The following is a 26032-nucleotide window of genomic DNA, read 5'->3' as shown; positions in this document are numbered from 1 at the left end:
AATGATAGATTTCTGCAAAACAAATGATTTGTTTATTTCAAATACCTTCTTTAGACAGTATAACAGACGACTATACACATGGACCTCACCAGATGGAACACATAGAAATCAAATTGACTACGTCTGTGGAAAGAGAAGATGGAAAAGCTCCATATATCATCAGTGAAAACAAGGCCAGGGGCAGACTGTGGAACAGACCATCAATTACTGACATGCAAATTCAAACTGAAGCTGAAGAAAATGAAACCAAGTCCACGAGAACCAAAATATGACCTAGAATTAATCCCACCTGAATTTAGAAATCATCTGAAGAACAGATTTGATACATTAAGCAGTAAAGACCAAAGACCAGAAGAGTTGTGGGATGACATCAAGAAAGAACATCATACGTGAAGAGAGCAAAAAGTCATGAAGAAGACAAGAAAGAAGGAAAAGGTCAAAATGGATGTCAGAAGAGACTCTGAAACTTGCTCTCCAGTGTAGAGATGCTAAAGCAAATGAAAGAATTGAAGAGGTCCAAGAGCTGAACAGAAAATTTCAAAGATCAGCTCAAGAAGATAAAACCAAATACTATAATAAAATATCAAAACAGTTATGGCCCCTCAATCAACTTGCAGACTTGCGCCAGTTTTACAGACCAACACACCTTTTAATGAAAGGGAGACTGACCCGGTTCTCCTTGAGGAAGGATCCTACTACATTGCCAAAATTTATGCTGTTAATCTTTCTCTCAGCCTTCCCCAAAGTCACTTTTTAGGAGAGTGAATATTAATTGGGGAAAAGGAAATAATCAGATTTTCAGGAATTACTGGATGCTGATTCTGAACTGACCCTAATTCCGGGAGACCCAAGACATCATTGTGTCAGAGTAGGAGTGTATGGAAGTCAGGTTATTAAAGAATTCTTAGCTCAGATCTCACAGTGCATCCAGTGGGTCCCAGAATCCATCCTGTAATGATTTCCCCAAAATACATAATTGGAATAGATACACTCAGCAACTGGTAGAATTCTCACACTGGATCCCTAACATGTGGAGTAAAGGGTATTATGGTAGGATAGCCCAAGTGGAAGTCATTAAAATTTTCTCTACCTAGGAAAATAGTAAACCAAAAGCAGTATTGCATTGCTAGAAGGATCGCAGAAATTAATGCAGTCATCAAGGACTTGAAGGATGCAGGGGTGGTAATTCCTACCACATCCCCATTCAACAGGCTTATTTAGCCTGTACAGAAAACAGATGGATCTTGGGAAATGATAGTGAATTATTGTAAAAGCAACACAGTGACGCCAATTGCTGTTGCTCCAGATGTGGTTTCGTTGCATGAGCAAATAAATACTGGCATGCAGCTATTGATCTGGCCAATGCCTTGTTCTCAATACTTGTTTCTAAGGATCATTACAAGGTGAAAACAATACAAACGTCCATCAACAGATGAAATGGATAAATAAATTATGGAATATATATAATATGGAAAATGATTTGGTCTTAAGGAAGAACAACAGGTTACAACCTCAAAAACACTTGCTGCGTGTAAAGAAGTCAGTACAAAGGGCTACATGCTGTATTTCATCTATATGAAGTACCCCTAACAGATATTCCATATAGACAGAATATAGAACAGTGGTTGCTAGGAGATTGGAGAGGGAAGAAGGAGGCAGTGGTTACTTAACTGGTATGGGGTGTTCTGAGGTAATGAAAGTTTTGAAACTAGAGAAAAGTGCATGAAAAGTGTACTAAATGCCACTGAATTGTTCACTTAAAAATGGTTAACTATATGCTATGTAAATTTTACCTCAAAATTTAAAAAATGGCAACATATACAAATATGTTCTTTCCAGCAAAAAATAAAAAAAGAACCACAAGTTTTGTAGCAATAAGGGGTGAGTGGTCTATCTTACATTCCCAGAGCAGAGGACCCTAAGACCATCAAGGAAGAAGAGCTGGAGAGGAGTGTGGGACCCTACCCAGAGAGGCCATGACGCCAGAGATGGAGGCAGAGAGGATGACATGGAGAGAAAGAGCAGCTGAGGACTCTTAGACTCATGCAGCGAGAGGGCATGTGTGCTGGCGGCAGGAGGGGCAGGCTTGCAGCGTGTGCCCTTTGGCTGTTTGAACGATTGTTTATTCCTGAGTGTTTTGGTGCACATCCAAAACATAAACAAAAACCCAGAGGGAATAGAATCAAATACTGGTGAATGATGAAGCATGCCCGGGATTGTAATCATTGCAATGAAATGAATACGATAGGATCAGTGTAAAACTGATGTCCCCCCCACATAAACTATCACTCGATTCACAATAAAAACTTAAAAAAAGAAAGAAAAAAGAATCACAGTGTTAAAAATCAGTTTACCAAGAAAACTACCCTAAGTTAACGTTCTCAGACACAACGGTAGTAACATTTACATCAGCAGAATGAAAAATTAAACCAAGATTTCAATGGGAAAATAAATCTTAACCTCAAGTTTTGTGGTGGGCACAAGGGTGAAAGCCATTTTGTGCTCAGTGATAGGAGAGACCTCAGATTTACAGCTCTGAAGAGCAGAACCACAGGAGGTCAGAATGCCAGAGCTGCCAGGGGCTTGAAACAACCGCTCCCAAAGGTAGCAAGCACAGTTTGACTTCGGAGCTGGAAACCGAGACCGGTTCTCTTCGCACATCCGCCAGACCACCAGGCAAAGCTTCCTAGAGAGGTTGGGTTTTAGGTTTGTTTCTTTGTTTGCTTTAAACACTCCACAACGTTTGGTGACTGAATTGTGGACTGGCATTCCAGGACCATCGGAAGAGAGGTAAAGGTGTGAGCGGGAGAGGGACAGAGGTGAGTTAAGCCATGGAGTTAGGCCTTGACCTGACAGAAGACACTCAGACAGCCATAGTGGCAGGGTAGGCGTCCTAGACCCGGCAGAAGACCCTGCCTGGGAACCCATGATAAGTCTGCGGGTAGGCCAACGTGAGCATAAACCCGTAAGGAACACCAGGTGTCCCACGCCGGGAACTGCAAGGCCAGCTTCGACCCCTACTTGGGCCTCTGGGGACGTAGGGAGCAATTCGTCCGCGTGTCACCCCCAGGCCTGCGGCAGAGAAATGCTCTTAGCTTGTGAACGGGTCTGAGGGCAAGAACGAGGCGCCTCCCCTCAGGATCAATCAAGCTGGCCAGTCCAGGATCGCTGGCGTTTCGGCGCTGCGGCAGCGACGCCCTGCATGTCACCAGCAGCTCGGTGGTTCTTTCTTGCTATAGCCAAGATAAGTAGATATTCACGAAACGTTAGTTAAGTGGTTGAATGAATATCTCCTCAGGAGAGCAGTTGACTTTCACTACTAGCTCTCCCGTAGAAACTGAGGGAAAAGTGTGGAACAGAAATAGCATAATAATCCATCAGTTTTGCATACTGGGTTTCCGTATTCCAATTTTGAAGCATGTGCGTATACCTGAAAGGCTGAAGACATGCTGCCCACAATTATGGATGTGACCAGGATCTATGTTGTTGATAGGAGCCGTCCCGTCGGTTCGGATTCATAGCGACCTCACGTCGTACAGCAGAAAATAAAGCCGGGTCCTGCTCCATTCTCGCAATCGTTGCTAGGTTTGAGTCCATTGTTACAGCCACTGTGTCAATCCTTTTTCTTGAGGGTCTTCCTCGTTTTCTCAGGAGCTCTATATTTTCGAAATCCTAGAGAAAGCGCCACGTAGTATATGTGTACTGTTTTGTAAAAAGCAGGGAAATGTATTTCTTTTGTCCAGGGTCGGGCAACACCTTTACCTCACACTTCTGTTTTTTTCTCTGTTTGGAGGGCCCAATTTATTGCTGGAAAGATCGGAGATTAAAATGATGAAAAAAAAATATCTAATTTTGGAAGACTACGGCTTCGGTAAACATTAGAGGGTGAACGGCAAAGCTCCTTAGCAGCGAGGCCTTCGATAGCTCAGTTGGTAGAGCGGAGGACTGTAGTGGGTTGGCTGTGGCAATCCTTAGGTCGCTGGTTCGATTCCGGCTCGAAGGACTTCGTCTGTTTTTTATTTGTTTTTTAACTTAAAATTTTGATATAATTTAATTACACCAAAGGGTTATGGAGTACTTAGGAGCCAGCTTGTGAATTCGTATTAGTACTGCAGGAATTAGGTAAGATTCGTACGCTCGTCTATGTATTACATGCGAAGGTTTTGTAATACTTCAATAAGCTTCGTTATTATTGTGTATGTATAATTGCTATATATTTAATTTAAAAAAATGTACCCACACGCTGCTGAATAAATGTCCTAAATTTGTGTCGTTAGCAGATAGCCCAGACCTGTAAAGTAAAGAGAAAAGGAGCTGCAGCAACCGGGGGATTAGCTCAAATGGTAGAGCGCTCGCTTAGCATGCGAGAGGTAGCGGGATCGATGCCCGCATCCTCCACTCAGTTTTTAGCGGTGGTTTAGGAAACTATCTTTGAATAGTGGGAGGGCCAACTTGGATGGGTCCATGAAACCTAATGAGAAACCGGTAAAACGGTATCCTGTTGCAGGCAATGTGTTTTTAATTCACAGATGAGTCTTTTCAAGTTTATTTCTCAGGCATTTTTTTCCTCTTGCTAGTAAGCAGGCCGTTAACCGTTTTCTGAAAACACGCTGGTAGAATTCTTCACCCTGTTTGCCCGTCAGATACCCCAAACGGCACTTAAGTACCCACTAACGTGCGAGGGAACCCCCGCGTTCTGACCAATGGTAGTGAACTTTACTGGGCGGGTAGCCAGCGCGTATCTGCGGCCAATAGGCGGGAGACTTCTTGTTTCCTGGCAGAGCGGGGTCCCGGCACCGCGGCGCTCCGGTTTTGTTTGGGTCCTGGGCGAAGGGCTCGGTGCCGGGGCCCAAGGTGCAGCCTCACTAGCTGGAAAGGTAGAGGGATCACCGGCCCCGAGAGAGGTGAGGGGCTCTGCGCGGAGTGCAGACCCCGCCAACCCCGGCCCCGCCCCCTTCTTTCAGCCCCTTTTAGCCTGAGCCCCTCTCCATTTCCATCCAGTTCCACCGCCCGGCAGGCTGGCAGACCCCGCCCCTCCGCCCGAGCTTTCCGCTGGCCCCATCCCTGCTCCGTGGACTCACCTCTGATCCCTAGTCCTTGCCTTCCTACCTTCCCTCAGATTGAGGGTTCCCCAGCGTTGAGGGTCAAGAGGCCACCCCGGTCCCCTCAATTGGGACTTTACCAGCTTGCCCTTTTGTGGGGTGCCAAGGAACACCCTTTATTCACCAGCAATTACCAGAGCATCCTTTGCCGGGGCTCCAGAGCTTACAGAGAGGAAGGGGGTTGGTAAGAGACTCTTGCTGGACCTGAGTAGGTTGCACCTGCTTAGTTTCCTTTAGTTGGACAAAGGTCAGTTTTTCTGATTTTCTTCCATAATAAGCGTAAGTAGTGTTACAAAAAAAAAAAAACAGAAGAAGTAGAGAAGAAGACCACCCAGCCCTTGGAGGAGGACTCAAGGGAGCAAGAGAAGAGTGCCTGGTCAGTACTTGTGAGGACAGGGTGGTGAAGAGAGGAAGTTGCTCATTTAAACTCAAAACCTTGGTTCTACTCAGCTCTGCGCTAGAGTGTAGAGGAACCAGAAATCCAGAATGTGCTTGTATCTGAAGATGGCCATGTGTTGAGGTGGGTTTATGATGACTAGGTTTAGGAAATCTGACTTCTCTAATGATACTCTTTAATCTTTGGGTTGCAAAGAAACTTGGAGTCTAGTATTTCTCAACACAGTTAAGCCACTGAGCATTACATTTTGGAACAGCCAAGCTGTAGTAAAATGTGATCCTATAATATAGCTATAACCCTTAGGGTGGGGGACAAAATGTTGTTTTTCTCTTGGCCTTTTTCATAAGGCCACTTCCAGGTTTTCTAAGGAGGAGAGAACCTCTTGCTTCTTACAGCATTCCCTAAGAGTTGTTGGAAAATGCCTCCATGTTGGTTCCAACCCATAGCAACCTTGTACAGGGTTTTTGAGGAGCGGCTGGTGAGCTTGAACCGCTGACTTTTCAATTCAAACCAACTTTGCAGTCCATCGCATTAACCCACAGCACCACACCAGGACTACTCCCTAAGAATAGCTTTCATTTATCCAAAGACCAAAAAACTTGGCCTCACTTTTCTTCTCTCCCCTCCATACTCCAAACCCCTTTCTTCCCCAGTTCTCAGGGCCAGAGTGGGGCAGGAGGATGCTTTCCCAGCCCCACCATGGAGCTGCGCTGTGGGGGATTGCTGTTCAGTTCTCGCTTTGACTCAGGGAACCTAGCCCATGTGGAGAAGGTGGAATCTGTGTCTAGTGATGGGGAAGGAGTAGGGGGTGGGGTTTCAGCCCCCACCAGCAGCATTGCCTCTTCCCCTGACTACGAATTCAACGTGTGGACCCGACCAGACTGTGCTGAAACGGAATTTGAAAATGGGAACAGGTATGAAGAAAGAAATGGAGGGTAGAAGAAAGGGGATAAACAGATTCCCAAATCCATTCTACTGTTAGACCTTTGACAACCAGTTCATGCCAGCACACCACCCTTCCTCTCCCTATCCCTTCTCCCTCCTGCCCTCCATCCTAAATAGCCTTTTCCCAATCTGACTTGCTCCCACCCTTCACGTAGTCTATCTCCATCTGTCCTTTATAACATGACTTGTCCCTCCTACTCTGGCCCTCAGGTCATGGTTCTACTTCAGTGTCCGCGGGGGAACACCAGGGAAAGTCATCAAAATCAACATTATGAACATGAACAAACAAAGCAAGCTGTATTCCCAGGGCATGGCCCCCTTTGTGCGCACAGTGCCCACTCGGCCACGCTGGGAACGCATTCGAGACCGGCCCACATTTGAGGTAAGTTGTCCATGAGCAGGATAGAAAGGTTTGGGTGCTGAAAGTAGGAGGAAAAGAAAGAGGAATTTGCCCTTGATATAGAGTAGGTGGCAGGAGGAACACCAGGTTTAGATGTGCACTTTCATTTTAGCTCTATATGGGAGTCTAAGTTAAGCCCCTGCCTCAGGAAGCCAAAATGAACTGCTCATTGTATAGAAGGTATCAGAGGGAGGGATGTCTTTAAACAGGAGGAGGGTGTGTAAGGTTGGTTCCTAGTGACCTCAACAGGAGCTTAGCTCTGATACTAACTGCATGTTGCTCTTCCCTCTTCCTCCTCTGCTCCTCAGATGACAGAGACACAGTTTGTGTTATCCTTTGTTCACCGTTTTGTGGAGGGCCGTGGGGCCACCACCTTCTTCGCCTTCTGCTACCCCTTCTCGTACAGTGATTGCCAGGATTTGCTAAACCAGCTAGACCAGCGCTTTCTGGAGAACCAGCCTACCCATAGCAGGTGCCAGCCCATTCTTACTCCTATCACACAGTCCTGGATCAGACAGCATCTGTGCTACTTCTGGAACTTGCCCTAAGTTGATCAGTCTTTTCTTTGTGCAGAATGTGGAACTCTGGGTACCTTTGAAAAATAAGTTTCTGACCTTGATCTCAGCATGCCACTACCTATATTCTGTCTACTCATTCACCTGCCCAGTTAAAGCCTCCTTTGATATCTTGCTGTTGTGTTGTGTGCTGTCATGTTGGTTCCAACTCCTGGCGACCCTGTAGAGGGTTTTCGAGAGCAGCTGGTGTAGGACTAGCCTTGTGACTAGCAGTCTAAAGCTTATCCTACAGTGTCATACCAGGGCCCTTTGATATCCTTGTTCCCATCAATTAGCCAGAATTTACCTAGCACTGTCCTAGCTCAGTCCCACTGCCTTGTCTGTTCCAATAGAGGGCAAGTCCTCTCTCTCTGCACAAAGTGATGTATCCTAGGGAGCCACAAGGGGGGGAAACACAAAGTTTTTCCTGTGTCATACTCTGCTTTCTGGCAGTGCAGACCCAGGCAAATCCTTAGCTTCATTTAACACTGAGGTATTTTAAGGAACAAGAGTTAGGGTGAAGGATCAGGTCCTACAAATCCTGGTTCTTCTTGCTAGGATTTAAGGAATGTTCCTGGCTTAATGATTTTTAATCCCTACAGCCCCCTGGATACCATCTATTACCACCGTGAGCTTCTCTGCTATTCTTTGGATGGACTTCGTGTAGATCTGCTAACAATCAGTTCTTGCCATGGACTACGAGAAGACCGAGAGCCCCGTCTGGAGCAGCTGTTTCCTGATACCAGCACCCCTCGACCATTCCATTTCATTGGCAAGAGGGTAAGAGAGACAGCATAAAAAAATATTAGTACTTTGGCATTCCTCTAGCTCCAATTGATAGCTTAAGGCTGTTGTCTCTAGGCATCTCAGGTGCAGCCTCAGCCTGCAAATTGAGGCAAGGATGAAGACTCCTACTTCACTTGCAGACTCAGCCAGCTGGAAACCCACTGGCTATTCCTGCTTTATCTACCCTCCACCCTACATATACTATCAGAGTAGAACTGTAGAGTTAACTGGCCTAATGACTGCTCTCCTCTCCATCTCAGATATTCTTCTTAAGCAGTAGGGTACACCCTGGGGAGACTCCATCTAGCTTTGTCTTCAATGGCTTTCTGGACTTCATCCTTCGACCGGATGACCCCCGAGCCCAAACCCTGCGTCGCCTCTTTGTCTTTAAGCTGATTCCCATGTTGAACCCTGATGGTGTAGTCCGGGGCCACTACCGGTAAGAAACCTCCCCAGTCCATCTGTATTTCCAGTCCTCCTCATGCCCTGAACTTCACTGAAATGCTCTCAGCTTTATCACCTCACTTCTCCCGTACTTCCAATTCTCTTGCACCCAAGAGCAAGCTCACCTAACCATAGTGACAGAGAAGGAATGTGATCCCATCAAGGGCACTCCGTGGATGGATGGAACTGGAGTAACTGCAGGCCCATCTGGATAGAGGCAGCAATATTTAGTTTTCTGTGGTGGGGGTGATAGCAGATCAAGGAGGCGGCCTGTCCTTAGTTTTCTTTCTTTCTTAACGCAACTTCAGCTTCATTTATAAGTTAGTCTCCCAGTCTTCTTTCATCTGCCCTAGTGTCTCCTTTGCTGGTCCAGCCCTCCAGCCCCAGCTTCAGTCCTTGTTTTTCTATAGCACAGACTCCCGTGGAGTGAATCTGAACCGTCAGTACCTGAAGCCTGATGTGGTCCTGCACCCAGCCATCTATGGGGCTAAAGCTGTGCTACTCTACCACCATGTGCACTCCCGTCTGAACTCCCAGAGCCCCTCTGAGCACCAGCACAGTCCCTGTCTCCCTCCTGATGCTCTCCTTTCTGACCTGGAGAAAGCCAACAATCTCCAGAATGAAACTCACCTTGTGCCCCCATCTGATGGGGAGAACCCTGAGACCTGGAAACAGACAGACACAGCAGAACAGAAGCCCAACAGTGTGTGGATTGTGCCACAGCAGTCTACCGAGGTTGAGGAGCCAGCCCTGGAGACCATCCCCCCCAAGGAGAGTGGTGTTGCTTACTATGTGGACCTGCATGGACATGCTTCTAAAAGGGGCTGCTTCATGTATGGCAACAGCTTTAGTGATGAGAGCACCCAGGTAGGAACCCTAAAAATGTCTTGTGAGTGCGGGAAAGAAGTAGTGCAAGCTAGGTGAGAAGGTTTGGGCCATGAGCAGAGGGAACGTGGCCATCTGGCAGGAAGGCCTGCACTTTAAATGAGCTTTGAAGAGCCAAACAGGGATGATACTTATGTCTTAGACATTATGTTATGAGGCAAGCTGTCAGCACTGTAGTCTTTCCTAGAGAAGGAAAAGCTGCATTACTGAGTTTAAAAAGAGAACTTGACCTTCCCAAAGTCTAGAAATAATATTCCCTGAGAATTCAAGAAGCGTTGATTACTAATGATGGTTTTGACGGGTTATCTGCTGTGTATTGAGTCACTTGGCCTCATGCTTGCCTCATCGCTTTTTTGCATTTTGTCCCTTCTTTATCTCCTGAGTTTCCTTTCTCCCCCCAAACAGGTAGAAAACATGCTGTATCCAAAACTCATCTCCTTGAATTCAGCTCACTTCGACTTCCAGGGCTGCAATTTCTCAGAGAAGAACATGTATGCCCGAGACCGTAGAGATGGCCAGTCTAAGGAGGGCAGTGGCCGTGTTGCTATCTACAAAGCCTCAGGGATAATCCACAGGTTGGGGTGGAAACTAGGATGGAGTTGATGAAATAGATTTCCTAAAGAAAATACCCGGCGTAGGGTATTTGAGGGGCAGTAAGGGTATTGGAAGGGCAGGGGATCCCCATCTTCTCAAAAGTAAGGTTTAACAATATCATTGATAGTAGTCTGGGACTTGCCCTTCTTGAGACTGCCTAGACATGTGGCATAATGCTGAGAACAGCTGGTAGTCATTGGGGATTAACACTCTCCATTTATATTCATTTTTTCCTAAGTGGTTACCTTCTTTGGCCATCTAGATTGTCCCTCATGGTTCTGTCCTGCTGTCTGTTCCAGCAGGACACTGATAAGACTCTCTGTGTCTTAGCTATACACTCGAATGCAACTACAACACTGGACGTTCAGTAAACAGCATCCCTGCTGCCTGTCATGACAATGGGCGTGCCAGCCCCCCTCCCCCACCGGCTTTCCCCTCCAGATACACTGTGGAATTGTTTGAGCAGGTATGAATATGTGGGATAAGTGGGGGAAGGGGGAAACGCAAAGTCTGCAGAGGCTTTTATTCCTTCTGCTAAGGTCCTCTGAAGAGACACCAGGATCACTGTCTTACCACTCTGGGTCTTTTCCTTAGTAGGAGCCTGCCTCTATTGTGATATGAAGATGAGCAGGCACTATTTCTGACCCCAAGCCACAGACAATCTCCAAGTACACCTGAGTATCTCTAAGCTTGTCTTCCTTAGCCTGTTGGGCTTACTCACTCCTGGGCTTGAAAGCACCCCCTTTACAGTGGTCTTGACAACCTCTTGTGTCCTAGGGTACACCAAGAGGAATAGGAAGGTTTTGGAAAAGCCCCAAACTGCTAGGATTACTTTATGGAGCCAACTAGAAAGCATACGTGACCCTGCTCATACAGATGAAGACCTTAAAATAAAATGGTTAATGGGTTAGGGAACAGTTCTAAACCCATTGAGATAAAACTGTCAGAGCCACAAAAGTTGGGTACAGTATTGAGCAAATTTTCTACCTGGCCTCCTTTCCTTCCACTGTGCTGTGTGCCTGACCCCCACACAGCAACCTGGATTGAAAGGCCAAGATGCTAAACCAGCCTGGCCTCCCCACAGGTGGGACGTGCTATGGCCATTGCAGCTCTGGACATGGCAGAATGTAACCCGTGGCCCCGAATTGTGCTGTCAGAACACAGCAGCCTCACGAACCTACGGGCCTGGATGCTAAAGCACGTGCGCAACAGCCGAGGCCTGAGCAGCACTGTGAATGTGGGTGTCAACAAGAAGAGAGGCTCTCGAACCCCACCCAAAAGTAACAAGTAAGACCAGCTGGATAGAAGGGAGAAGGGGCATGGGCCAGGAAGAGGGGCTGTAGTTTTAGTCCCTCCCTCCTCCTGAAAGTACCACATGGTTCATATTTTCAGGGTAAATTAAAATGAGCAAAATTAGCTCAATTTTGGGAAAGGGATCCTTTTTCTTTTCACTTCAGGTTACCTAGACATACTTCTGAGATCTGAAAACTAGGCTGGCCCTGTACAAAATCCAATATAGATTTTTGGTTGTGGGGTGGGGTGAGGGCAGCTTCCAGTGATTATAAATGACTGACAGAAGTGAGTTCAAGGGCCAGGGCCAAGGCCACGAGTAAATTCATTGGGAGATAAAGCTGCTCAGGGACAGCTCTTACTGTTCTTAGGGTACTTTCTATAAGAGCATGTATGTGTGAACAGGGACTCTTGGGCATTCTATGATCAGCTGGTATGTCCCAGGTTAGATACCTTCACCCTTGGATTTGAATTCTTCCCTTCTCCCTTGGAATGGGTTTCTGCCAGTGTACCTCAGAGGTGAACTTTACTGAGCATCAGACTCTGGGAAAAGATGTGGCCACTCTCTAGCTGGCCAGGGTTAACTGGCATCTACTTCTTTGCAGTGGGTTGCCTGTTTCCTGCTCTGAAAACACCTTGAGCCGGGCACGGAGTTTTAGTACTGGCACAAGTGCTGGTGGCAGCAGCAGCAGCCAACCAAATTCTCCACAGATGAAGAACTCCCCCAGCTTTCCTTTTCATGGCACTCGGCCAACAGGGCTGCCAGGCCTGGGCTTGAGCACCCAAAAGCTCAGCCACCGGGTACTGGGCCCCGTCAGAGGTAAGCTAGTCTGGGATCCCCTGCAACAGGTGTTCAGTTGTTTGGGGCATTGCTGGGGGAAGTGAGAGCTTGAAGATACATCCAGGCCGGGACAGAGGGGTGAATCAATAAAATTAGTTTCTAGCAGAACCTGCAACCTCTCCTGTGACCTTGGTGTTCCCCGCGGTATAAGCTCCAGACCCACATGTACTTTGGGTGGCCACAGCTGGAAGTCCTAGGTATCTGGGTTTCAGCACATGCGGGCAGCCAAGAGAGTCTCCTGGGATGAATCACTAGCTGAAATGGTGCCAAAATCTGAGACACAGAGCCTCTATATCTAGGACAGTTTCAGTCTGGCTTGTATTAACAACATGTTCTCAGAAGCCAAATTGCAGCACTGTAGAATGATGAAGAATACTACCTAGAGTCACTGTGGGCTGAAATTAATCCTTACTTCGAGTCTGTTCAGAAAATGTCATCAGGATTCCAACTCTCCAAAGAAAAATGGAACTACAGACAGTTTCTCTGTATCAGCACCCCTAGGTTTTGTTTGATGAGATCCTGATATAAGACAAGTTTCTGGATTAAAATTTATTCCAGAAACAGGTAAGTCTTTAGGGAAAAAGAAGTAACTACAGGACCATTCCTTGGGAGTAACCTTGACTGTGGTGGGAAGAGAGATTGTTGTAGTGCCATTTCTGGAAACACACTAGACCACAAGTCAATATTGTGTGTGGCTTCTGAACTACAGAAATCTTGCCAGTATTGAGGCTTGTAAGTGGGAACTAAGAGCTTTGCTGTTCTTCAAAATGCACTCCATGGATCCATGTTAACATTTCCCTGATTACTCAGCTTGCAACCTAGCTTTTGATAGGCCTGAAATATGCCCTAGATTAAAGGCTATGTAAATCCAGCTGCACTAGTTAGAGCATTCACACAACTGACAGCAAAGGTCCTTACCAACCAGCTTTGACCACAAAGGAGTTCTATTCATGGTAATCCAATCTCATTTTTTCTACTTACATCCCAAGCCCCATCCTTTGAGATTCTGTTGTACTGGAAAAATACTTTTGCTCTGTCTTTAAAGGAGAATATTAAAGTAATAATGCTATACTTGAATAAGATTTAACAGTGAAAATAGTACTATATATAGAATTGCATTTGATCTCCACGAGAGGACACTCTGGGGTAGATGGTATTTCCATTTTTCTGATGAGGAACCTGACTGTTTTAAGAGTGAGTTGGGCCAAGATTGCACAGCTATTAAATGGCAGAGTAATTCTAACATATCTTATTTTTGCAAATAATGTACCCAAGAAAATGATGCACACATATAGCATTCACAGGAAACCAGTGCATGGGGCTATACAGTTTGCAAACAGACTAACTGGGTAACACATATGATTTTTGCATAAAAATGCAGTAAGTATTTTACTGTTCCTGGTATATCTGTTTCCTCATCTTGTTACGTGCCATTGAGTGGATTCCAACTTACAGTGACCCTAAATACGGTTTCTGAGACTTTTAAAATCTTTTTGGGAGCAGATAGACTCATCTTCTCCTGTAGAGCAGCTGGTGAGGTCAAACTGCCAATATTTGTGGTTCACAGTCCAGTGAGATCCTCCAGGGCCACCATACTCCCATTCCTCATCTTGCCTTCTTAAATCTGGATCGTTTTTCTTTCTTTTTTATTCATGTCTTTTGTGGCTTTTAACTCTTAGTTTTTAGAAAGGATTATCAGTTTAATAAATTCTCCTTCCATAACTACGAAGAGAAAATAGTAAAAAGTCTTCCATAGGTCCATACTAGAGAATTCTAGGCAGTTTTTAATCAGTATTTTGTTGACATTTCCCAATGTAGAGTCCTGCATTAGATTCCTGAAGTTGAGGGGCATGTATTTTATTTCTGTTAACTTCCCTAAACCTATTTGTACAGTCAGACCTAAGTAATCTCTTGTTGACTAACTTGAAGCTTATAGGAAACAGGACAGGGAACACCATATAATAGCATATACACATTATAAACACAAGAGTGGACTCAGGGAACTACTGTGGTAAACAAGTTACTATGCAAAGAATGCCCAATTGAGCAATAGTTTTGAAGAATGGATAGTATATAGTTTGATAAAACATTCCAGAAATGAGAGCTAGGAACAGAGCTGCTGAGCTGCTGTTAAGTGCCGTTGAGTGGATCCTGACTCAGCGACCCTGTATGGGGTTTCCAAGTAACGCCTGGTGAGTTTGAACCTCGTAGTTCTAACTGACCTTGGGGTCAAGTGCTTATCTTGTGGCTCTACACTAGGAGTCTGAGCTTCTGGATAGAGGACAATTAGATGAAAAGAAGTGGGAAGGTGAAATGTCATGAAAAAAAAAAAGATTATTAACGGAAACATATGGCATTAATTGTGTGCTTCTGAGAATGATGGGAACAGAAAAGTTATGGAAGAGAGCTGTCTGTAAACTGTATATATTAAAGACGACAGGAGAGGGGATTCTTGCAGTAGTTTATGCACGAGATGGTTAGAGCCTGTGTCAGGGTCTAGAAAGAAAAGATGAACTAACTTTTAAAAACAGGTGGCAGTACTCAGTGATGGTGGGAGAGAGAGGAACTAAGAGCACTGTAAGGCTACAAATTGAAGGAAAAGTCATGTTAGCATTAAGGCACTTGAAGAAAAAGTGATGAGTTATCTATTTTAGTCACACTTGATACTATGGTCTATTTAAATAATCTTGCAGAGCAGAAATGTAGAAAAAGTGAGACATCAAATTTGGAGATCTATGAATCATCTACATACAAATGCCAGGTAAAACCAAGTTAGCAAGTATGTTCCCACAGGTGAAGGAGCTTAGAAGTAGAAAAGAGGCCCCTGGCATGTGTTCAGAGACACCCCTTAAGAATTAGGAACCATATGTCTCTAAAGACAAGTGGTCAAGAGATTTACTAATGATACGTACCAATAAGCAGTATTGTAAGGAGTTGAAAGGCCAGATCCCAGAAATCTTAATTTCTATGTCTGGGCACTGCTGGTGCTACAATTTTTACTACTTCATCCCTTAAAGTCTTCATGATGGAAGACAGGTCGTGGCATGGATTATGGGCCTGAGGTGCAGACTATGATATTTGAACTTGGTATCTTCAACCAACCCTTGAAAAAACTTCATTATTTGTCCAGCATGATAATATCTGGACATTTCCTGGTTCCACACCTTAGGCAATTTGGCCCCTACCCACACCACACAGTTTATCTTCCAAAATAGGAAGAAATCTAATTTTAAAGCAGCTGCATTTAAAAACTCCAAATTCTGATTTGACAAGGCTTTTTTTCAATTTGTGAATTTATTTTGAAATTCCCACAGCAGTATGAAAATTGTACCACATTTAACTCCCTTTAATGATTATCCCCCGTCCTTCATGTTGTTGCTGTTAGTCGAATCAGTTCTGACTCGTAGCATTCCTGTATAAGGTTTCCAAGGAGCAGCAGGTGGGTTTGAACTGCTTACCTGTGGTTCACAGTCCAGTGCTACCCAGGATTCCACCAGGCTAGACCAAAACATGGTTTGGGGCTATCTTGGAAATTTCAGAAAAAAACTTAAGCTGTTCAGGGCACCAGTCTGACAATTCTCTCTTGAGAGGGTATGGGATGGTTTTAGAAAGCCAATAGGCAAACAGCAATGTTTCTGGGGCAGGAGTCTTAAAAACCGTTCTAGGTAAATCCTGACTCTCAGCACCCTTAGTGCCAGGATGTTTGCTACCAATTCTCCCAGCTGTGAAACAGCTTCTAGACCCCATAACCCAGACCCACAATCAAGTTCCCATCCACCTGGCTCAGAAGTATAGACCACATTACCAATAGTTGCTGTTTTTCTATAGAGGAAGTTTCCAGGGAGTAGCAAATATGATGATGGATGAAGGAACTCTAAAGTCTGCAAGATACTGGTGCAAACCCACATGCAAACAGAGCTAAAAAGGCCTGCTGTGGTGAGGAGGGATAGGTAAACCAGCTTATGTTTGTACTGGTTATCTGTAGGCTCAGGTGAGGCAAGCAAGACACCTAGGACACAATATTTATGTTAGCCTTTTACTGTCAGGGTTGTGTAGATATATCAGATTTTGTACTCTGGATCTAAGCAACAACTGAAACTCACTCTCTGGCCCTCCAGTCTCCCCAGCAGAATATTGGTTTAAGAGCCGAGGCACTAAAGCATAAAAGCAGGAGCCTTCAGCTGTTGCCCTCTCACCTGCACTCCTCCCTCCCAGCTCTGTCCTGGAGCCCTGAAGTTACTCATGGAAAAATGGAACCGAAAGATAAGGGAATTTTTTTGAAATTTCGTCATATTAAAGGCAGGAAGTATCTCCTAATATACCTGACACCCTCTGCCTGGCCTTTATTAAGTGACTGGTAAATATTTGTTGAATGAAAGACAGGCAAGAAGTTGGAGCCAAGTGAACGCTTATCTCACCTTTTCCCTCCTCAGAGGAATCAGTATTTTTATTGAAATAGTGTGATCATTCCAGATGGTTGTGCACTGATCCTGTTCTCACTGTAATACAAGAGAATTCAGTATGACCTAGGGTGCTACATGTAGGAACAATTTAGGTGGGAGGATGCAGGTCCTAGGCACAAGTCAAAATAATTGCTCCTCTAAAGTGTGAAACCTTAGAATATCCATTCTAACTCACATAGTGGTGAGGTCTGACTCATGACTTCTTGCCAGGACTATCTTGCTCTTCCCAAATTGAAACAGTTTGACTACCAGAAGGTATCATTTCACAACTTCTGGAAGTAGAAACTGGTCACATACCCTGGACCTTAATTGTTTCTGTAACCTCAGAACCAAGACATACAGTTGGGCGACTTCCTTTATTTCTTGTCTCAAATGGGGATAGAGAAGGCCTGGATATACTAGGAATTCCAAGTCAAAGCATGAGAAACTGTTTTGCCTAAGGCAATCTAGAAGTGATGACTGAAATGCCATCTTGAAATGTCTTCTACTTTCCAGATCAAGTTTCCCTCCTCAACCAGACAATGCCTCCTGTCTAGAACTCTCTTCTTGGGTTGTACCTTACGTGATTCCTTATTTCTATGCTCCATATTGATCTTTTTTACATAATTTTCAGGCTTTGCTTCAAGTGTCACTCAGTTTCTTACTAAAACCTGCAAATATCCCAAAAGCTCTCATTATTTAAAAAATTGGTATTCTTGTTGAGAATACACACAGCAAAACAGACACCAAGTCAACCATTTCTAGATGTAGAATTCAGTGACATTGAGGTCACTGAGTTGTGCAGCCATTCTCACCCTCTTTTTGAGTTGTTCCCCACCACTCACTTCACTTTCCTGGGTAAGGAGCTATAGGCTCATCCCTTAACATGTCTCTGTTGTTGTAAAGTGCCATCGAGTAGGTTCTGACCCATAACGACCCTGTATAGGGTTTCCTAGGGGCAGCTGGTGAGCTTGAATTGCTGACCATGCGGTTCAAACTGACTTTGCAGTCCATCGCATTAACCCACAGTGCCACACTGGGACTCCTGTTAGGGACATGTTAACATCTAATAGATTATTTCTCAAGTCATATACAGACCCAATAATGTTATGGCCAGAATAGCTCCATTAAGATTTTTAATCCCTATCTTCTAGCCCTTAATTCATTCATATAGGTCTCAAATTTTTTGTTGTTTTTGGTTTGGCACTTTTCAGTGGTAGAATTGTTACTGTCACCTACTGTGTGAAAGGCTTTTTACAACCAACTCATGTTTCTTAGGAGTCAAATGACATCTTGAAAGCTCCACTGAATTTAGCAGACCTGCTGCCCCTCTGTGATATGGGCAGGTCTTTCTCTACCCCACCCAGTTGGCATCTGTCCCTTGGGGCCCCACCCTCAGGCTCTAGCCACAGGTACAGACCAGAAAGAGCTGTCCCAAAGAGTACAATCATGTCCTTAGAATCAGATAACATCGGTTCAGTGTATGGCCCATGGTGGGCGTCTGTGTTCAAGTAAAAAAAACACTTTATTAAAATCTCTGGTTTTCTATAAGTCCTCCCATATAATGTTGGAGAAAAGGCCCCTACTTTCAAAAGAATCAAGTTACAATTAGTAAGAATATTAGCTAACATTTACTTAGTACTTATTGGATGGCAGGCGCTATTACAACTGTCGTTAAAAGTACTGATTTCATTAAAGAGGCAGAAAGCATAAACCACTACTAGTCATACGAGCAAGAGAGAGATGACAGGAAACGAGGGTAAATTGCTACAATTTGATGAACTTGACCTATACTCATAAAGGTAGTAGCTCTAAATAACGAAAGGGAAGGAGACTTCACATCTAATATCAATGCTATCCCCATCCCTTCTGTATACCAGGGTAGATAGGGACAGGCAACATAGACATTGGATTCCTAAAATGAGGGGGCAATAAATGCACAAAGTACCTGGCTTACCAAGGTTTCAAGAAAGAATATAGTTTAAAAGTGTGCCAGGGGAGATACAGTCCCTATTGAATAGTTTTTATCTTGTCTAGATGGGTCTGGTGAAAAGAGATGGTGATAATATCATGGCTAATTGTGACTGTCACAACTGTAAAGGTAGAAGTTTTGTAACACAAACGAGAGTAGTTAATCTTACAGTCCAGAAACAGAGGACCCTAGGACCATCAAGGGAGAAGAGTACAAGTGGAATGTGGGAACCTATCCAGAGAAGCAGCAACACCAGAGATAGAGGCAGAGACGGGGGCATGGAGAGAGGGCGTACCTGAGGACTCTAGATTCATGGAATTAGAGCTGGCGGCCAGGAGGCAGGCTTGTAGAATGTGCCCATTTGGTAGTTTAAATTAGTGTTTTTTTAAAAAAAGAACTAAAATGAAAGAAATAGTTAACTAGAAATACTGTTAACTGATGATACATGGAGGGGATTATAATCATTGTAATGAAACCAAGTATATGATTTGTTGAATGTAAAACTGATGATCTGTCCTGTAAACTTTCACTCAAATCACACACAAAAAAAGATAGATGATAATTCTGCCTATAATGGTCAAGGTGGCTTCATAAGTGACATTTGAGATGGGACAAGAAAGATGTCCATAGTTTTACTTGTTGTTAAGCGCTGTCAAGTCAGTTCTGACTCATAACAAGGCTGTCTGTATAGGGTTTCCAAGGAACAGCTGGTGAGTTTGAACCACCAATCTTGTGGTTCAAACCAACCCTGCAGTCCAGTACTTACCCTACAGTGCCACACCAGGGCTCCTAGGAGACATATTCCATAAGAAACAGCACATATAAAAGTTGTAATAGAGAGTATGAAAGATCAAGCCAGCATCCTTCTAAGATTGGGACCACAGAGGGAAGAACTTTGAATGTTATACAAAAAGGTGTAAACTATCCTTTAAATGACCTTCAATCTCTCCCTCTTGACTAAACATAAGTGATTTCTGATCAGGATGGTTTCAGGAAACTTATTTCTGACATTAGTGTGAAGGATGTTTTGGAAAAGCGAAGAGACTAAGCTAGGGAGACCAGTAGGGAATCTTTTCAAAGGCCTGAATGAGAGGGAAAGACCTGTATATGGGCAACAGCAAGAGAGTAAGGAAGAATTCAAGCACTTGCAGAGATAGAATAGTCAGGATTTGACTTAACACAGATCTAAGTGCAAAGGAGTCCTGGTATGGCGCTGTAGGACTGCAGAGTCGGTTTGATCAACAAGGTTAGTGGTTCAGGCTCACCAGCTGCTCCTTGGAAACCCTATACAAGGTCACTGTGAACTCCATGGTACTTAACAAGAAGTGCAAAGGAGGAATCTAAAGATGAAATAAAATTTCTAACACAGACTTGTTGTTAAGTGCCTTTGAGTCAGTTCCGACCCACAGCAACCCTGAGGAGCGGCTAGTGAGCTTGAACAGCCGGCCTTGTGGTTCAAACTGACTTTGCGGATCAGCACATTAACCCACAGTGCCATACCAGGACTCCTTCATGAAGCTGGAAGAACAAAAAGGAGGAAGGGTGGAAGAGAATGAGTTTTCTTTTGGTCTTGGGGAAGATTTCTTGGTAGACATGTCAAGGGCACAATTAGAACTGAAGTGCAGGAGAAAAGTGCTAGAGAGATTTGAGCAAAAAGGACAGAATGGTGGCATTTAAGGACAGGAATAGCAATTGGAAGAACAGTTAGAGGATAAGAGAACCTAGAAACTCTGTTTCAGAAGCTAAGCTGAATAATTTCTTGGCCAGAAGACTGAACTACATGAGTAGGTTGGTTAATTGAAAAAAAGTCAGAAAGATGAAGTAGAATTGAAGGCTGGCTGAGAATTGGATAACTGCAATAAAAATATTCAAGGTCTTTCTACCCATCTCAGATACTTCACATGAGGGATACTGGTCTGATGATAAATGTGAAAATACTTATCTTTTGACCAAGGGGTGCCAGTTGAGCAGTGAAAGTTACCTTGCTTATTTGCCCTTTTATATGCTTGTCTCTTCCACTCAGAGCCCCGATGTCAGGACAGGAGACGGCGGCAGCAGCCGTTGACCCATCGCCCTACTGCAAGCAGCCTGGCCCCACCCCCAGCTCCCATTAGTTCTGGTACAGGCTCCTCACGCAACATGGGCTCCTGCTTACTGCCCAACTCACTCAGCATATCAGGTCTGTACCCGTTGTCATTGAGATCTGAGGTGACCAGCACCCTCCCAATCCCTGCCACCTAGTGCTTAGACCAAGCTCCTAAATAAACCTAAGGAAATACTGTGGGCCATGCTGCCACCTGACCTAGACTTCCTGGACCTGATGTTAATGCCAGGCCCTCCAGACTAGAGGCTCCAGTTATTCTCCTAGGGGGGAACCTGGATTGTCCTAATCCACACTTTTATACAGGAAGCTGGAATTGAATGAAAGGTTTAGTATAATAAAATAACAGCTACCATGATGGCACAGTGGTAGAATCTGCACTTTCTGTGCAGGAGACCCATGTTGGAGTCCCAGCTAGTGCTTCTCATGCACCGCCACCACTCACCTGTCAGAGAAGGCTGTGGACCGCTATGATGTTGAATAGGTTTCAGCAGAACTTCTAAACGAAGATGGGCCAGGAAGAAAGACCTAGCAATCTGTGTCTGAAGATTTTCAGCCAGTGAAAATCCTATGGTCACAACTATCCTATCTACAACTGATCATGGGGATAGCACAGGCCCAAGCAGCATTTTGCTCTGTTGTGTATGGGATCACCATAAGCCAATTCAACAACAGCTAATAATAGCTAGCATTTATTGATCATTTGGATTCCTGGTGTGACGCTGTAGCATCAGCACTGGACTGCAAACCACAGGTGGGCAGTTCAAACCCACCAGCTGCTCCTTTGAAATCCTATACAGGGTTGCTCTAAGTGAGAACAATTCGGCGGCACTTCACAAGAACAACAAATGCCAGTAGTGCCAAGGTTGAGAAATCCTGACCTAAAGAAAGTTTCTTCTCTTCTCCATTGCCCCTATCCCGATGAGCAGTTTCCTTTGTTCTCTAGGGAGTAGCTGCTCAATCCTGTCCTCAGGGGACAAGCCAGAGACTGTCATGGTGATTGGGAAAGGTCTGCTAGGGGCTGGACCACGGACCCCCTGCATCAGGACCCGAATGCAGGTAATTTTTGGACCTTCCCCACTTCTCAGCATAACAACTCTTGCAGAGCCCAGCAAGGCACTGTTCATCTGGGTAGTGGGAGGGGAAAAGTCCAGCACTGCTTTATAGCCTCTTCCCAGCTGCTCTGGGAAATCAGAAGATGCTGAGTGCCTGTCTGCCACTGTCTACATCCCTATCAGTTAGGTCTCTCTATTGCTTGCTTTCAACCCATGCCCCTTGCCAGATATACCCAAACCTCAGCCTGCTAGCTTTGGCTTTCCCTGCCTCTGCCCTTAGCTTCTCCTCTCTTTCTGCCCAGACCTGCCAGAGGAGAGTTTCCGCCAGGAGGGGTCCCGGATTCCCCAGGTAACATGTCTAGTTGCTGCTCCTAGGAACAGCTGTGCCACCAACTCTAATTCAGTCCATCCCCACGTTAGGTTGGCTAAAGTTGGATATAGGTAGAAGCTGACTGGATGGATGAAGTTTAATCTGAAATGGCAGTGGCTGAGGCACAGGTGCTGAGAGAGATCTGTCTGTCTGTTCTCCAGTCTTTCCACACGGTGCTTCTTTTGTCAGTCAGACCTTGCCCACAGCTGTGATCCTTTTGTCACCCCTAGTTAAAACCAACTCAGAATGCATGCTCACAGACTGACCCCAGTAGTTCTCTGGTCATGGTCTTGCCTCCCCTCTCTCAGCTAGGAATCAAGAACCCAACCCCACCCACTGCCACTGAGTCCATTTTTAGAGACCCTGTAGGGCAGAGCAGAACTGCTCCGTAAGATTTCCAAGGCTGTAAATTTTTGTGGAAGCAGGCTGCTGCATCTGTGCAACATAGCAGCTGGTGGGTTTGAAGCACTGACCTTTTGGTTAGCAGCCAAGTGTTTTAACCACTGCACTATCAGGGCTTCTCTCAGTTGTTAAGTGCCATCGAATTGGTTCCGACCCAAGCAACCCTGTATAGGGTTTCCGAGGTGCAATTGGTGAGCTTGAACTGCCAACCTTGCAGTTCAAACTGACTTTGCAGTCTAGTGCATTAACCCACAGCAACACTGCCATCAAGTAGATTCCTATTCATAACAACTGTTTAGGGTTTCCAAAGCTATAAATCTTTATAGGAGCAGAAAGCCTCATCTTTCTTCTGCAGCATGGCTGGTGGATTTGAACTTCCATCTTTTGTCATTAGCAGTTTAGTGTTTATGCTACAGCACAACCAGGGCTAGGGATTGTTGTTGTTAAATGCTGTCGAGTTGGTTCCGACTCATAGCAACCCTGTATAGGGTTTCCAAGGAGTAGCTCGTAAGCTTGAACTGCTGACCTTGCAGTTCAAACTGACCTTGCAGTCCAGTGCATTAACCCACAGTGCCTAGGAATTCAATGACCCAAGTACTTAATGGTGACTCCTATACTACCCTCTTATGGATGGGAACTTTAGAAGCAAACCAGCTCATGGAAGAATCCAGCCTCTTAGCCTACCCCTGTCCACACAGGCTAGGCCCAGGTTGGGCCGGGGCTCACCGCCAACTCGCAGAGGGATAAGAGGCTCTTCGGGCCCCACATCCCCTACCCCTAGGACCAGTGAGCTGGAGCCAGGACCCCGCTGTGCTGCATCAGGGTGAGAACCAGGGTCCAGTCTCTCCCCACCCCTGACTTCTATCACATTCCCATTTCTGTCATTCTGTATCTTTCTTCCCTACTTACTTTGACCCCAATGACTAAGTGAATCTAGTCCCTTATTTCCCCCCTACACGACCTTAGTTTTCATTCCAAAGGACAAGAAAAAACGTTCTAGTTAAGGCCTAAGGCCTAAGACCTAAGAGCTATTTCCAGCAATAACCTGCCATCCCTACTCCCTTCTCCTCTCACCTTTCTGACCTCGCAGCCCCCGACTAATACACCAGAAGAGTGGCAGTTTTCACAACCTTGATCCCTCTCTCTTCTTTGTTGCAGGCTGCCTCAGGTTGGGCCCCCACGGCCCCGCTCTGCCCCTGCCTTTTCTCCAATTTCCTATAGTCTATCTGACGCCCAGTCCCGGATTTATTACAGTGGAGGGTCCTTGGGCCAACCTGAGGTGTGTTTTGTCTCTAAATCCCCCCCACTCACTGTTTCTCCCCGGGTCTGATAATAGCCCCAAGCTAGGAGAACACAGTGAGAAATGTGCTAGCCCCCTCCCTCAGCTGCTGATTCCATACAACACTAGTAACTCAACAGGACACCAGCCATGCTACCCAAAGGATAGCAGAATACCACCTTATTGAGTCAAAGCAGGGACCTGCCACCCTCCCCTCCTTCCACAGCACAAGATTTTGGGACCACAAAAAAATATATATCTATATTTTTATATTGGGGGAGTAAAAAAGAAAGTAGCCCCTATACTGGGCCCTATTCAGTGGCAGCTTCTTGTTCCATACAGTTAAGGAAGACTTTGAGGAAATAAAAGTTGTTTGGAAAAATCCAGGTGTAGTTGCTTTGTATGTTGTGATGGGCAGAAGGGATGAAGTGTGAAGGCCCCTCACACCCTCCATCTTGCCTCAGACTATGTCCTGGAACCCTAGAAAAGAGGGGAAAGACTTGAGGTAAGGAAAATGCTGCAGGTTTCTTCTGGAGAAATCCTTCAGGAAATCAATTGCTATTGGCCATTTCCTTTTACATTTTTGACCCAAACTTAATGTTGGTCCCAGTGGCCCCCTCCCACTCCATCATTTCATTTCTATGGCTTAAGCTGACAGAAGCCAAGCCGTAAATCAGTGCCCCTTGTCACAGACCACGGAAATAGACGTCTACATCATTGCACTCTCACAAAAAAATTCTACCCAAATAAAGGCCTGAACAACCTCGGGAAAATGAGGGTTGTTTCAGTGCAGAGCCCAAATCCTCATATTTAAATGGCACTTGTCTCCATACTCCCTAACTTGGGCGTCTCTCTACTGGGAACTATAAGGTGGGGACTGAGGGACACTGGGGAACCCATCCTCACTGTAAGCGGATGGGGCGCAAAGCATTCACTTCTGTAGACGGAGAAAGATTCCCAGTTCTGGGCGTACCCTTGTCCCGACACTTTCTGATTGGAAGTTTCGAACGCCGTAGGCCCTGGATCGGCCTGGCCACTCAACTTTTCTAGGGCTAAGCGGGCTGTTACCTGGGGCGGAGAAAGCGCCACTTTCATTCCTGCTTCTTGGGATTGTTGACGGCCACGTAGTGATAGAGAACGACCAGCAAGAAGAGCGACACGCCCAGCATGTTGGCGAAAATGGCGAGTTGTACGTCCGTGATCATCCTGCGGAGATGAGGCAGCACTGAGTCTTAGGCCGCCGCGCTCCTCACTTTCGCCAGGACTAGTCCTTGCCCTTACCGACCAGCCACCCGGTCAGGCTACCCGCGGAACCGCGCCTGCGTGGCTCTCACCTGATTAGTCAAGCTTGACTCCGACGCTCGCTGCGCACAAGTTCGAGGTAGGCGACTTGGACCGGAACTTTGTAGCACCACCGTAGTCCCAGACCAGGCACTTCCGGCCCTGCGGCTCCGTCGGAATGGCCTCTCTAGCCCAGTAGTCTCGCCTGCTCCCTGCGGCTGGCTCTCAAGGGGGCGGGGTCTCGGCGGGGTTGTGAAGAGACTTCCAGCCCTCGGGGGTGGGACGGGGCCGCGGACTCGCGCTTTGGGTTCTTTCCTGCACAGCTGGCTGCAGCTGGCGAAGCTCGGAACTCGGATAGTGAGGCTGTAGTTGCCGCCTCAGAGCCGGGGAGTGGGCTAGGGCGAGACTGCGATGGCTGGGCCGGCCTGGGGTAACCGTTTTGACCCTTCGACTCTCACCCCACCCTCTCTTTCCTGCCCCGGCCTCCCGCGGTGATGTCCACCCCTCGTTTCCCGGCCCGGCCCAGCCAGGTGCTTCCTTTGGGTCCTGCCCTCAGGGTCTCCTCCCGGGCCGGGCATCTAGGATGAGGGTGAGAGACGCTGCAGCAAGGGGACAGGCTCGGGCTGCCGGTTGCTCCCCTCCCTGGCGCCAGCCTTTCTGCCCCAACTCCGACCAGTTTCAGAGATCTGACCAGTGCTGGCCTTACCCAGGCTCTCCCACTCCCCTACCCCGCCCTCGGTGGTGGGCGTCGGAATAGGGCGGACCCTCCGGGAATCAAAACCTAAACCATGGGACTTGGGCCAAGTGGGAAATCACCCCCCGGATGTGAGGGATTGGGGCGAGGAGGAAGGGCCAGGACAAGCATGAAGGTTTGAAGCTGAGTGGGTCTCGG

The 26032-nt window shown here is 46.0% G+C and overlaps 2 protein-coding genes and 2 non-coding genes across 4 annotated transcripts; 3 read left to right on the top strand and 1 right to left on the bottom strand.

The window, feature by feature from the left end:
* The first annotated feature begins 3914 nt into the window (after nucleotides 1-3914).
* On the top strand, nucleotides 3915-4003 carry TRNAY-GUA. Its single transcript is given in 2 exon segments — nucleotides 3915-3951; nucleotides 3968-4003. It is a non-coding gene; the product is annotated as a tRNA-Tyr (tRNA).
* Nucleotides 4004-4325: 322 nt separating this feature from the next.
* Nucleotides 4326-4398, top strand: TRNAA-AGC. The gene has a single exon. It is a non-coding gene; the product is annotated as a tRNA-Ala (tRNA).
* A 347-nt stretch (nucleotides 4399-4745) lies between these two features.
* On the top strand, nucleotides 4746-24245 carry AGBL5 (ATP/GTP binding protein-like 5). Its single transcript, XM_006835206.1, has 15 exons — nucleotides 4746-4904; nucleotides 6153-6413; nucleotides 6655-6826; nucleotides 7153-7316; nucleotides 8001-8178; nucleotides 8445-8623; nucleotides 9039-9495; nucleotides 9919-10088; nucleotides 10438-10573; nucleotides 11192-11394; nucleotides 12003-12217; nucleotides 20676-20831; nucleotides 21700-21812; nucleotides 23279-23403; nucleotides 23739-24245. The coding sequence occupies exons 2-15, from the start codon at nucleotides 6199-6201 to the stop codon at nucleotides 23908-23910; spliced, it is 2655 nt and encodes an 884-aa protein (XP_006835269.1). The 5' UTR covers nucleotides 4746-4904; nucleotides 6153-6198; the 3' UTR covers nucleotides 23911-24245.
* On the bottom strand, nucleotides 24093-25065 carry OST4 (oligosaccharyltransferase 4 homolog (S. cerevisiae)). The gene is made up of 2 exons (XM_006835207.1): nucleotides 24928-25065; nucleotides 24093-24339 (listed from the first exon to the last, which is right to left on the bottom strand). Exon 1 carries the CDS (start codon nucleotides 25062-25064, stop codon nucleotides 24951-24953), a length of 114 nt encoding a protein of 37 aa, XP_006835270.1. The 5' UTR covers nucleotide 25065; the 3' UTR covers nucleotides 24093-24339; nucleotides 24928-24950.
* Between the last annotated feature and the right edge of the window lie 967 nt (nucleotides 25066-26032).

This window comes from Chrysochloris asiatica, unplaced genomic scaffold (genome assembly GCF_000296735.1).
Source record: "Chrysochloris asiatica unplaced genomic scaffold, ChrAsi1.0 scaffold00016, whole genome shotgun sequence".
Taxonomy (NCBI): Eukaryota; Metazoa; Chordata; class Mammalia; order Afrosoricida; family Chrysochloridae; genus Chrysochloris; species Chrysochloris asiatica.
This window is presented reverse-complemented; position numbering and strand designations above follow the sequence as displayed.

What these genes read in the sequence shown, in the direction of transcription:
- OST4 (XM_006835207.1), bottom strand. Translation starts at nt 25,064, where the DNA reads ATGATCACGGACGTACAACTCGCCATTTTCGCCAACATGCTGGGCGTG.
- AGBL5 (XM_006835206.1), top strand. Translation starts at nt 6,199, where the DNA reads ATGGAGCTGCGCTGTGGGGGATTGCTGTTCAGTTCTCGCTTTGACTCA. An exon ending in TTAGTGATGAGAGCACCCAG is followed by an intron (nt 9,496 to 9,918) that starts GTAGGAACCCTA and finishes CCCCCCAAACAG; the next exon opens with GTAGAAAACATGCTGTATCC. An exon ending in GGTACTGGGCCCCGTCAGAG is followed by an intron (nt 12,218 to 20,675) that starts GTAAGCTAGTCT and finishes TCTTCCACTCAG; the next exon opens with AGCCCCGATGTCAGGACAGG.